Source organism: Pongo pygmaeus, chromosome 10 (assembly GCF_028885625.2).
Source record: "Pongo pygmaeus isolate AG05252 chromosome 10, NHGRI_mPonPyg2-v2.0_pri, whole genome shotgun sequence".
Lineage (NCBI taxonomy): Eukaryota > Metazoa > Chordata > Mammalia > Primates > Hominidae > Pongo > Pongo pygmaeus.
Window position 1 is genome coordinate 122,177,892 of NC_072383.2, and position 12,275 is coordinate 122,190,166.

The window sequence follows — 12,275 nt, forward strand, 5'->3', positions numbered from 1 at the left end:
AAGGAGTGGCAAAGTCTCATTGCAAAAGGTATGCAGGGTGGGAAATACTGCTGTGGCTCTCTTTGGAAGCAACCTACCATATTTCCCTGGAATTCTGATTTTTTTTCTTTTTGAGATAGAGTCTCGCTGTGTCGCCCAGGCTGGAGTGCAGTGACACATCTCGGCTCACTGCAACCTGTACCCCCTGGGTACAAGCAAGTCTCCTGCCTCAGCCTCCCAAACAGCTGGGACTACAGGCATGCGTCACCACGCCTGGCTAATAATTTTTATATTTTTAATAGAGACGGAGTTTCACCATGTTGCCCAAGCTGATCTCAAACTCCTGACCTCAGGCAATCTGCCTGCCTCGCCCTCCCAAAGTGCTGGGATTACAGGTGTGAGCCACCACACCCGGCTGTAATCAATTTATTACCAGTAAATTATCTGTGTGAGTTTGGACCTTCAAATGGATGCAGTTGCTATGAGAACATCTCAGCTTCCCCACAATATATAACACTAGAGACGAAGCAGAATCCTGCCTCTCTTGGCCTGAGCCAGATGGAAAGTGTGCGTCTCTTGTTCTCTGAGAATTCAAAACTAGAAAGAAAGTGTGTGGTTTTGCCCACTAACAAGCTGCTCACGACACCAGCAGCCTGGCAGTTTCTCTTTTTAACTACCTGTGCCTGAACTACTTATTATTATTTTTTTTTTTTGAGACAGAGTCTCGCTCTTCCGCCTAGGCTGGAGTGCAGTGGTACGATCTCGGCTCACTGAAAGCTCCACCTCCCGGGTTCACGCCATTCTCCTGCCTCAGCCTCCCAAGTAGCTGGGACTACAGGCGCCCGCCACCACGCCCGGCTAATTTTTTGTATTTTTAGTAGAGATGGGGTTTCACCATGTTAGCTAGGCTGGTCTCGATCTCCTGACCTCGTGATCCACCCGCCTCGGCCTCCCAAAGTGCTGGGATTACAGGTGTGAGCCACCGCGCCCGGCCCTGAATTACTTATTAAATGAGACAAAGGTCTTTCCATGAGCACGGTTCCAGCCTCAGCAAAAGGGAGACAATAAATGTGGCTTCTTACAACGCTTCTGCTGTATTGCTGCTCTCTTAAAGATGCTACGTTTAAGGAATTTAAAGAATCATATCACTTGGGCTTTGTTTCATTTTCGATCAGGGTATGTCCTTAATTCCAAGCTTTCATGATCTAAATGCGGCGTGCTAATTAAAAGCACAGGCTCTGATGTCACATTGTCTGAGGTCACATCACCACTGTTGCCACTACCTCTTAAGCAGGTGCCCACCTCTCTGGTCCTCAGCTCACCATAGTGATAACATTACCTCTACTCACAGTCTTGCTGTGAGCACTAATTGAAATGATGCTTGGGATACATTTAGCAGAGTGCCTGGCACATGGTGAGTATCAATAAATACTAGCCAACACGACATTTTTATTCCCCTGGTTTTTCCTTCCTCTACCTATAAGAAAACATACTTCGTTTAACTCAGTGTTTCCCAGAATTACTTGACTACAGAGCTCCCTTTTCAAAAAATACCTAAGTAAAGGAAAACATTTTGGGAAATAGCACAAATGGAAATAGCTACGAGTCCCAACGTGATTATGGCAACGGCTTTTTTATAGCCTCTCTTGCTTGTCCTACAATCTATTCTGTATATGGTACCACTGCAGTCTTTTTTAACTTTCCTTATTTTTTTTAAATTTCTTTTTAGAGACAGGGTCTTGCTATGTTGCCCAGGCTGGCCTCGAATCCCTGGGCTCAAGTGATCCTCCCGCTTCAGGCTCCCTAAGTGCTGGGATGTAACACTGCACCAGGCCTTTTTGTTTTTGTTTTTGTTTTGTTTTGTTTTTGAGAAAGAGTTTTGCTCTTTCGCCCAGGCTGGAGTGCAGTGGCACGATCTTGGCTCACTGCAACCTCCGCCTTCTGGTTTCAAGTGATTCTCCTGCCTCAGCCTCCGAAGTAGCTGGGATTACAGGCACCTGCCACCACACCTGGCTAATTTTTGTATTTTTTTAGTAGAGATGGGGTTCTACCATGTTGGCCAGGCTGGTCTCGAACTCCTGACCTCGTGATCTGCCCGCCTCGGCCTCCCAAAGTGCTGGGATTACAGGCGTGCCACCATGCCCAGCTGTTTTTGTTTTGTTTTGTTTTGTTTTGTTTTGTTTTGTTTGAGACAGAGTCTTGCTCTGTCGCCTAGGCTGGAGTGCAGAGGCGCAATCTCGGCTCATTGCAACTTCTGCCTCCCAGGTTCAAGTGATTCTCCTGCCTCAGCCTCCTGAGTAGCTGGGACTATAGGCGTGAGCCATCATGCCCAGCTAAGTTTTGTATTTTTAATGGAGACTGGCCTCTTGTCATTCTCTTGATCAAAACTTTCCAATGGCCAGGTGCGGTGGCTCACACCTGTAATCCCAGCACTTTGGGGAGGCTGAGGCAGGTGGATCACTTCAGCCCAAGAGTTTGACACTAGCCTGGGCAACATGGCGAGACCCTGTCTCTACAAAAAATAAGAAAACTAGCTGGGCATGGTGGCATGCACCTGTGATCTCAGCTACTTGGGTGGCTGAGGTGGGAGAATCGCTTGAACCCAGGAGACGGAGGTTGCAGTGAGCCGAGATCGCACCACTGCACTCCAGCCTGGGTGACAGAGTGAGACCCTCAAAAAAAAAAAAAAAAAGAAAAGAAAAGAAAAGCCAGGCACGGTGGCTCACACCTGTAATCCCAGCACTTTGGGAGGCCGAGGTGGGCAGATCACGAGGTCAGGAGATCGAGACCATCCTGGCTAACATGGTGAAATCCCATCTCTACTAAAACTACAAAAAATTACCCAGGCACGGTGGCGGGTGCCTGTAGTCCCAGCTACTTGGGAGGCTGAGGCAAGAGAATGGCGTGAACCCAGGAGGCGGAGGTTGCAGTGAGACAAGATCGCGCCACTGCACTCCAGCCTGGGCAACAGAGTGAGACTCTGTCTCAAAAAAACAAAAACAAAACAAAACAAAAACAAATACGTAACCTAGCAAGAAATTCTGGGCCAGGTCTGGGTGCAGGACCCTCCAGGCAGTAGAGCCCACCTCTTGTAGCACTGCAGCTCTTCCTGCACCACCAGGAGCTGTGACTTGAGTTTGTTGCGTTCCTGCAGCACATCCCTTAGCTCCTGCAGAGTGAAGCGGGGTCGGTTGGGATCTGTCAGGTCAACCACCATTTTGTTTGGGCCCAGGTTCACCTGGAAGAAAAGACGCAACCTTTGCAAGCAACTCTATATAATTAAATTATTATTGTTGTTATTATTATTATTATTATTATATATTTTTAGAAGGAGTCTCTGTTGCCCAGGCTGGAGTGCCTTGGCACAATCTTGGCTCCCTGCAACTTCGGCCTCCCAGGTTCAAGCGATTCTCCTGCCTGAGTCGCTGGGATTACAGGTGCCCGCCATCACGCCCGGCTAATTTTTGTATTTTTATTAGAGATGGGGTTTTGCCTTGTTGACTAAGCTGTTCTCAAACTCCCGACCTCAGGTGATCTGCCTGCCTCGGCCTCCCAAAGTGCTGGGATTACAGGCATGAGCCACCGCGCTCTGCAGCGTGGCCATTCTTTTAAAAATTAAAAATAGAATTACCATTTGATCCAGCAATTCCAATTCTGTGTATTTCTGGAGCACTGAAGGCAGGACCTGAAGAGATATTTGCATACCCATGTTCATAGCAGCATTATTTATTTATTTTATTATTATTTTTTTGAGATGGAGTCTTGCTCTGTCACTCAGGCTGGAGTGCAGTGGCATGATCTTGTCTCACTGCAACCTCCGCCTCCTGGGTTCAAACGATTCTCCTGCCTCAGCCTCCTGAGTAGCTGGAATTACAAGTGTGTGCCACCACGCCTAGCTATTTTTTTTTTTTTTTTTTTTGAGACGGAGTCTCACCCTATTGCCTAGGCTGGAGTGCAGTGGCACAATCTCGGCTCACCGTAAGCTCTGCCTCCCGGGTTCACACCATTCTCCCGCCTCAGCCTCCCGAGTAGCTGGGACTACAGGTGCCCCGCCACCACGCCTGGCTAATGTTTTGTATTTTTAGTAGAGACAGGGTTTCACCATGTTAGCCAGGATGGTCTCGATCTCCTGACCTCGTGATCTGCCCACCTTGGCCTCCCAAAGTGCTGGGATTACAGGCGTGAGCCACTGCACCCAGCCTACGCCTGGCTAATTTTGTATTTTCCATAGAGATGCAGTTTCGCCATGTTGTCCAGGCTGGTCTTAAACTCCTGGCTTCATGTGATCCACCCGCCTCAGCCTCTCACCACAGCAGCCAAGGGATAGTAGCAGCGACCCAAGTGTCCATGAACAAATGAATAGATAAACAAAGTATGGTATATGCCTCCAACAGAATATTATTTGGCCTTCAAAGGCAAGGAAATTCTGACACGTGCCACAACATGAATCAATCTTGAGGATATCATGCTGAGTGAAATAAGCCAGGCACTTAAGACAAATATATGATTTCACTGATATGAACAACCTACAATAGGTAGATTCAGAGGGACAGAAAGTAGAAGAGTAGTTACTGGGGGGCCAGGGGAGGGGAAGGAGAAGTTGTTACTTAACAGGTCAGAGTTTCAGTTCTGCAAGATGAAGAGAGTTCTGGAGACAGATGGTGGTGATGGCTGCACAACAGTGTGAATGGACATGCAGCTGAACTGTACACTTAAAAATAGTTAAGATGGGCCGGGCGCGGTGGCTCACGCCTGTAATCCCAGCACTTTGGGAGGCTGAGGCGGGCGGATCACCAGGTCAGGAGATAGAGACCATCCTAGCTAACACAGTGAAACCCCGTCTCTACTAAAAAAATACAAAAAAGTTAGCCAGGCGTGGTGGCGGGTGCCTGTAGTCCCAGCTACTTGGGAGGCTGAGGCAGGAGAACAGTGTGAACCTGGGAGGCGGAGCTTGCAGTGAGCTGAGGTCCCGCCACTGCACTCCAGCCTGGGCGACAGAGCGAAACTCCATCTCAAAAAAAAAATATATTTAAGATGGTAAATTTTATGTTACTGTATTTTACTACAATTTATTTTATTTTATTTTTTTTCTTTTGGGACAGAGTCTTGCTCTGTTGCCCAGGCTGGAGTGCAGTGGCATGATCTCAGCTCACTGCAACCTCTGTCTCCCAGGTTTAAGCAATTCTTCTGCCTCAGCCTCCCTAGTAGCTGGGATTACAGGTGCCTGCCACCAAGCCCAGCTAATTTTTTGTATTTTTAGTAGAAACAGGGTTTCACCATGTTGGCCAGGCTGGTGTCGAACTCTGACCTCAGGTGACCTGCGCCCATCTCGGCCTCCCAAAGCGCTGGGATTACAGGCATGAGCCATCGCACCCAGCTTTACTACAATTTAAAAAACCAAAAAGAGGTCAGGAATAGTGGCTCACGCCTGTAATCCCAGAACTCTGGGAGGCTAGGGCGGGTGGATCATTTGAGCCCAGGAGTTAGAGACCAGCCTGGATAACATGGGAAACCTCATCTCTAGAAAAAACACAAAAATTAGGTGGCCATAGTAGCACACGCTTATAGTCTCAGCTACTAGGGAGGCTGAGGTGGGAGGATCACCTGAGCCCAGGGAGGTTGAAGCTGCAGTGAGCAGTGTTCAAACCACTGCACGCCAGCCTGGGTGACAAAGTGAGACCCTGTCTCAAAACATACAAAGAAAAAAAACAAGGCATATTTTTGTGAACTGTCTAGTGGCACTAAACATTCATTTTCTTAATTCATGCATTTTCCCTATCCCTGTTCTTAAGGCTGCGGTTTGGGAAGAAAATATGCCATCTCATCTGCCGCCTGATGAAACTTGTCCACTTTGCCCCATATGGGAAACTACCCAGCCCCTGTGCACACCACGCTGTTCTCAGCTCATAATGGGGACTTCCTCCATATCCTTGTGCCCAGACAGGGAGGCAAAAATAACACAGAATGTGGCTGAGCAACCCTGCACAAGTCATTTAACTTTCCTTGACTCTCAAAAGCCAGGCTACAAGTCATCACACTTAACCATGTCACTTGACAGATACTAAAGTAGAATATTATCTAGAAATACAATTGTCACTATCACTTAGGAATAGGTGAAATAAATTACCAGGGGTCAGAGAAGGTATGAGGCAAATAATAATAATAATTAAGAAGAAGAAGAAGAAGAAGAAAAAAAAAAAAGTTACCAGGGAAGCTACAGGGAAACTTCACACTTCCCTGTGAATTTCGGTGACTCTGTTCCTGTTCTTTCCTGGCTTACTTCTTGGTTTGTATACTTTTTTTTTTTTTTTTTTTTTTTTGAGACGAAGTTGTCTCGCTCTGTTTCCAGGCTGGAATGCAGCAACGTGATCTCAGCTCAATGCAACCTCCGCCTCCCGGGTTCAAGCGATTCTCTTGCCTCAGCCTCCCGAGTAGCTGGGACTACAGGCATGTGCCACCATGCCCAGCTAATTTTTGTATTTTTAGTAGACACAGGGTATGTTGGCCAGGACAGTCTCAGTCTCTTGACCTACTGATCCGCCTGCCTTGGCCTCCCAAAGTGTTGGGATTACAGGCGTGAGCCACTGCGCCCAGCCTTGGTTTGTATACTTGGTTTTTGTTTGTTTGTTTGTTTTTGAGACAGTCTTGCTCTATTGCCCCAGCTGGAGTGCAGTGGCACGATCTTGGCTCACTGCAACCTCCGCCTCCCGGGTTCAAGCGATTCTTGTGCCTCAGCCTCCGAGTAGCTGGATTACAAGCATGTGCCAGCAGGTCCAACTAATTTTGTATTTTTAGTAGAGACAGGGCTTCACCAGGTTGCCCAGGCTGGTCCCGAACTCCTGGCCTCAAGCGATCTGCCTGCCTCGGTCTCCCAAAGTGTTGGGATTACAGGCCTGGCCTGGTTTGTATACTTGTATTCTGGTTCTAGGACTGTGTGTGTGACCTCTCCCACTAGATGTGAGCTTCTTGAGGGCAGGGACCTTGTCTACTTTATCTCCATAGCCCCAGAGCCTAGCATCAGTCACTGCAGTCACTCATCAAATGTTAGTACAACAAGTAAGGTCAAATGTCTGTATTTTAGGATGGAGTATTTAGGACTAGCATCTCTGAATTAAGATCCGGACTTCACCTCTTAACTTGCCGTTAAGTCCTTAGGTAAATTACTTAACTGTTCTGTGCCTCAGTTTTGTAAAACAATAATAGTGTGAGGATTAAAAAAGACATCGTCCACTTACAGCAGCTTTTTTTTTTTTCTTTTTTAACTGTGGCTGGAGACCTGCTAGTAGGTCATAAAATTAATGAGTTTCAACAAGAATTTTAAAAAACTAGGCCGTGCACGTTGGCTCACGCCTGTAATCCCAGCACTTTGGGAGGCTGAGGTGGGCGTATCACTTAAGCCCAGGAGTTCGAGACCAGCCTGGGCAACATGGTGAGACCCCATCTCTGCAAAAAATACAAAAATTAGCCAGGCGGTTGGTGTGTGCCTGTAGTCCTAGCTACTTGAGAGGCTGAGGTGGGAGGATTGCTTGAGCCCAGGAGTTTGAGGCCTCAGTGAGCTGTGATCACACCATGGTATTCCAGCCTGGATGACAGAGAAAGCTGTCCCCGCAAAAAAGAATTTTTTTTTTTTTGAGACAAAATCTCGCTCTGTCACCCAAGCTGGAGTGCAGTGGCGCGATCTCAGCTCACTGCAACCTCTGCCTTCTGGTTTCAAGCAATTCTCGTGCCTCAGCCTCCTGAGTAGCTGGGATTACAGGCAACTGCCACCACACCCGGCTAATTTTTTTTTGTAGTTTTAGTAGAGATGGAGTTTCACCATGTTGGCCAGGCTGGTCTCGAATTCCTGACCTCGTGATCTGCCGCCTTGGCCTCCCAAAGTGCTGGGATTTCAGGCGTGAGTCATGGCACCCAGCCAGATGATTTTTAACGTATGTGTAGATCTCTATATCCATACCCTGATTAAGATATGGGACACTTCTAGCTCTCTATCAATTTCCCTTCTGTCCCCCCCCACACCAGTTTGCCTTCTATAACTATAAATTATTTTGCCTGTTCATGAATTTTATTTAAATGTACAGTAGGGCCGGGTGCTGTGGCTCATGCCTGTAATCCCAGCACTTTGAAAGGCTGAGGTGGGTGGGTCACTTGAGGCCAAGAGTTTGAGACCAGCCTGGCCAACATGGCGAAACCCCATCTCTACTAAAAAAGAAAAAAAAAAAAAAATTAGCCAGGCGTGGTGGCACATGCCTGCAAACCCAGCTGCTCAGGAGGCTGAGGCAGGAGAATCGCTTGAACCCAAAAGGTGGAGGTTGCAGTGAGTCGAGGTCACGTCACTGCACTGTACAGTCTGAGCGACAGAGCAAGATTCTGACTCAAAAAAAAAAAAAATCTACAGTAGTTTCTCTTTTGTGCCTGGCTTCTTTCTCTCAATGTTACATCTGTGAGATTCATTCACACTGTTGTGTGTATCAGCACCCTGTTCTTTTTCTCTGTTGCATAGTATTCCATATATCACAATTTCAAAACTCAATTGGGTTGCATTTAGATTGTTTCCAGTTTGGCAGTAGAGACTAAAGCTGCCCTGAATCTTCTTGTCTATGTCTTTTTGTGGTCATATGCACTAATTTCTCTTTAGGTAAAATGTGTTTCTTGTCCAAGTGTGGTGGCTCACATTCACAATCCCAGCACTTTGGGAGGCCAAGGTGGGAGGATTCCTTGAGCTCAGGAGTTTGAGACCAGCCTGGGTAACGGTGAGACCCCCATCTCTACAAAACTTCAAAAAAGTTAGCCAGGCATGGTGGCACATGCCTGTACTCCCAGCTACTTGGAAAGCTGAGGCAGGAGAATTGCTTGAGCCTAGGAGGCCAAGGCTGTAGTGAGCCGTGTTTGCACCACTGCACTCTAGCCTGGGCGACAGAGCAAGACCCTGTGTCAAAAAAAAAAAAAAAGTGTTTCTTGCCCTAGGTCAAAGGTTCTCAAACTGTAGACCCTGGGCCAATAGCATCAGCATTAACTGGGAACTCGTTAGAAATACAGATTCTGGCCAGGCAGGGTGGCTCACACCTGTAAACCCAGCACTCTAGGAGGCTGAGGCTGGGGGATCACTTGAAGCCAGGAGTTTGAGATCAGCCTGGGCAACACAGCGAGATCCCATCTCTTAAAAAAAGAAAAAAGAAAAGAGAAAAGAAAAGAAAAGGAAGGCGTCTCCCCACCAGCAGGCGCCCTCCTACGCCCCGCAGGCGCCGTGGGCCCAGCACCGTCGCTCCCACACTCACCTCCCCGCTGGCCGAAGGGCTCTGTCTCCGCAGCCCCTCCACCTTCTTCCTGAGGTTGTCCCTCTCCATCTTCAGCTCCTCCAGCGCCAGGTTGCCCTCATTCACCAGCGCCTCCAGCATCTCCAGGACGCGGACGACTTTGAACTGCAGCTGCGTCACCCGGGGGTCGCTGCCCAGGGCCATAAGCTCGCGGCCCAACAGGTAGGAGATGTCATACACGTCCTCGGCGGTCAGCTGGAAGGGGCTCTTGCCCAGCGCCCCCTCGGGCCCAGCCTCGTCCCTCTCCTCGTCCTCCTCTCCCTCCTCCTCTTCCCGCACAGGGGGCTCCTCCATGGCCACCCAGACCCCCGCCGACCCCGGAGCTGCTGTCTTTGAGTCTCCCAAAGGTTGGACTTCCTCCCGGCACCCAAAACTTTCCGCTGGGCAGAGTCCCTACCTGCCCAATCAGCGCGGCCCGGGGGTGGGCCCGGGGGGATGGTGCAAGGGGCCACGCACGCGACTCTTGGGCCTGCGCCCTGGCGCACCGTTCCCGCTGCCGGCAGCGCTGGAGAGTGCGCTCTAGGATGTGGTTTGGGGCGCGAAGGGACAACGGAAAAGGACGGCGGCCGAGAAGAGGAACAGGGAAGTTCAGGGGTGACGGCAATCGCCCCAGCCTGCGAACAGTTGCAGCCCGGGGGAGGAGCCGCCCTGAGCCCCGCCCCTGGCGACCACTGCCTGGGGGCGCGTTTCCGTGGAGACGGAGTTTCCACCGTGCAATCCAGAGCGGGGTAAAAAGAACGCAACTGTTTCCTTTCTACCCTCGTGCTTTCCAGCCGTAGAATTTGCATCGTAAGTGATGGAAGATCCGGGTGTCTCTTTGAGGGTGTTTTCTGGAGCCTGCGGCCAAACAGAAAGCAGCTGTTGGGGGCAGCGCGACAGAGTCCCCGAGGCTTGAGGATCTGGAAAACTCCCAGGCAAATTGTCACTAGGGCCTGGGGCATCCGACTTCGCTGTGACTCTCAATAAAATGGAGAATTCCTGCCCTGCTGACTTCGCTGTGTCCTCGGCTCCTCCACGTAACCCGCGCTGTCACCTTGGCAAGTTACTTAACGTCTCCGAGCCTCAGTCCCCTCCTCTGTAAAATGGGGGCAATAGCGGGACCCAGCTGGCAGGGTTGCTGCGAGGAACATGAGCTTATGAGATCATGTGTGTGACACCTCAAGCACTTAGGAAGCACTCACATACGTGACTGCGATCCTTCATTCTTTCTTTTTTTTTTGAGACAGAGTCTCGCTGTGTCGCCCAGGCTGGAGCGCAGTGGCGCGATCTCCGCTCACTGCAAGCTCCGCCTCCCGGGTTCACGCCGTTCTCCTGCCTCAGCCTCCCGAGTAGCTAGGACCATAGGCGCCCACCACCACGCCCGGCTAATTTTTTTGTATTTTTAGTAGAGACGGGATTTCACCATCTTAGCCAGGATGGTCTCGATCTCCTGACCTCGTGATCCGCCCGCCTCGGCCTCCCAAAGTGCTGGGATTACAGGCGTGAGCCACCATGCTTGGCCTTTCTTCTTCTTCTTCTTCTTCTTTTTTTTTTTTTTTTGAGACGGAGTTTTGCTCTTGTTGCCCAGGCTGGAGTGCAGTGGCATGATCTCTGCTCATTGCAACCTCTGCCTTCTGGGTTCAAGCAATTCTCCTGCCTCAGCCTTGCAAGTAGCTGGGATTATAGGTGCCCACCACCGCACCCAGCTAAGTTTTGTATTTTTAGTAGAGACAGGGTTTCACCATGTTGGCCAGGATGGTCTCGAACTCCTGACCTCAGGTGATCTGCCTGCCTCACCCTCCCAAAGTGCTGGGATTACAGGCATAAGCCCAGCCTATTTTTTCTTAAGAGATGAGGCTTTGCTCTGTCACCCCGGCTGGAGTGCAGTGGCATGATCACAGCTCACTGCAGCCTCGAACTCCTGGGCTTAGGTGATCCTCCCACCTCAGCCTCCAGAGTAGCTGGGCCTACAGGTGCTTGCCACCATACCTGGCTAATTTTTTTTTTTTTTTTTTTTTTGAGACAGAGTCTTGCTCTGTCGCCCAGGCTGGAGTGCAGTGGCGCGATCTCGGCTCACTGCAAGCTCCGCCTCCCGGGTTCATGCCATTCTCCTGCCTCAGCCTCCGAAGTAGCTGGGACTACAGGCGCCTGCCACCGCGCCCGGATAATTTTTTGTATGTTTTAGTAGAGACGGGGTTTCACCGTGTTAGCCAGGACGGTCTCTATCTCCTGACCCCGTGATCCGCCCGCCCTGGCCTCCCAAAGTGCTGGGATTACAGGTGTGAGCCACCGCACCCGGCCTTTCTGTCTTTCTTTCTTTCTTTCTTTCTTTTTTTTTTTTTTAAAGAAACAAGGCCTCATTCTGTTGCCCTGGCTGGTCTCAAAATCCTAGCCTCAAGCAATCCTCCCACTTTCGCCTCCCAAAGTGCTAGGATTACAGGAATGAGCCACTGTGCCCCTCCAGGAATGTTGTAATAATCAAAACGAAGCTCCTGGGCAAGGGCCTAGAAGTCCACAGATCACAGAGTGACAACATCCAGTGGTTAAATACTGAGATGAAATATTAGGCCTGCCATACATAAAAGAGGGTATGTCCATCCAATAGAATAGTATTCAGCCGTAGCAAAGAATGAAAAATAAAATAGCTCATAAATAAATTGTTGTATATATTGGCAAATGATTTTCAATAAGGGAGCCAAGACCATTCAATGGGGCAAGGACAGTCTTTTCAACCAATGGAGTTCACCATATACAAAAATTAACTCAAAGTGCATCTAAGGGCCTTCGCAGTGGCCAGGAGTTGGAGAACAGTCTGGGCAATACAGTGAGAACAATCTCTACAAAAAGTAAAAACGGAGCCAGGTGCGGTGGCTCACGCCTGTAATCCCAACACTTTGGGAGATGGAAGTGGGCAGATCAGTTGAGGTCAGGAGTTCGAGACCAGCCTGGCCAACATGGTGACGGAGAATGAAGAATTGTCGTTTAATGGGGATAGAGTTTCAG

The 12,275-nt window shown here is 49.4% G+C and overlaps 1 protein-coding gene across 7 annotated transcripts in view; it reads right to left on the bottom strand.

Annotated features, from left to right (window-relative positions):
• RILPL2 (Rab interacting lysosomal protein like 2) overlaps nucleotides 1–10,335 on the bottom strand; it is a 37,654-nt gene extending 27,319 nt beyond the window's left edge. For 4 of the 7 annotated variants that reach the window (XR_010122746.1, XM_054444783.2, XM_063647187.1 and 1 more), the window contains exons 1-3: nucleotides 9,255–10,335; nucleotides 3,611–3,664; nucleotides 3,066–3,217 (exon numbers count right to left, since the gene is read on the bottom strand). Coding sequence is in view for 6 of the 7 variants with exons in the window: in XM_054444783.2 (XP_054300758.1) it covers nucleotides 3,066–3,217; nucleotides 3,611–3,664; nucleotides 9,255–9,587 (539 nt within the window). In the remaining variant the exon portion in view is untranslated. The remainder of the gene's footprint in view (nucleotides 1–3,065; nucleotides 3,218–3,610; nucleotides 3,665–9,254) is intronic. The other 3 variants (XM_054444785.2, XM_063647188.1, XM_054444786.2) reach the window with 1 other exon arrangement.
• Between the last annotated feature and the right edge of the window lie 1,940 nt (nucleotides 10,336–12,275).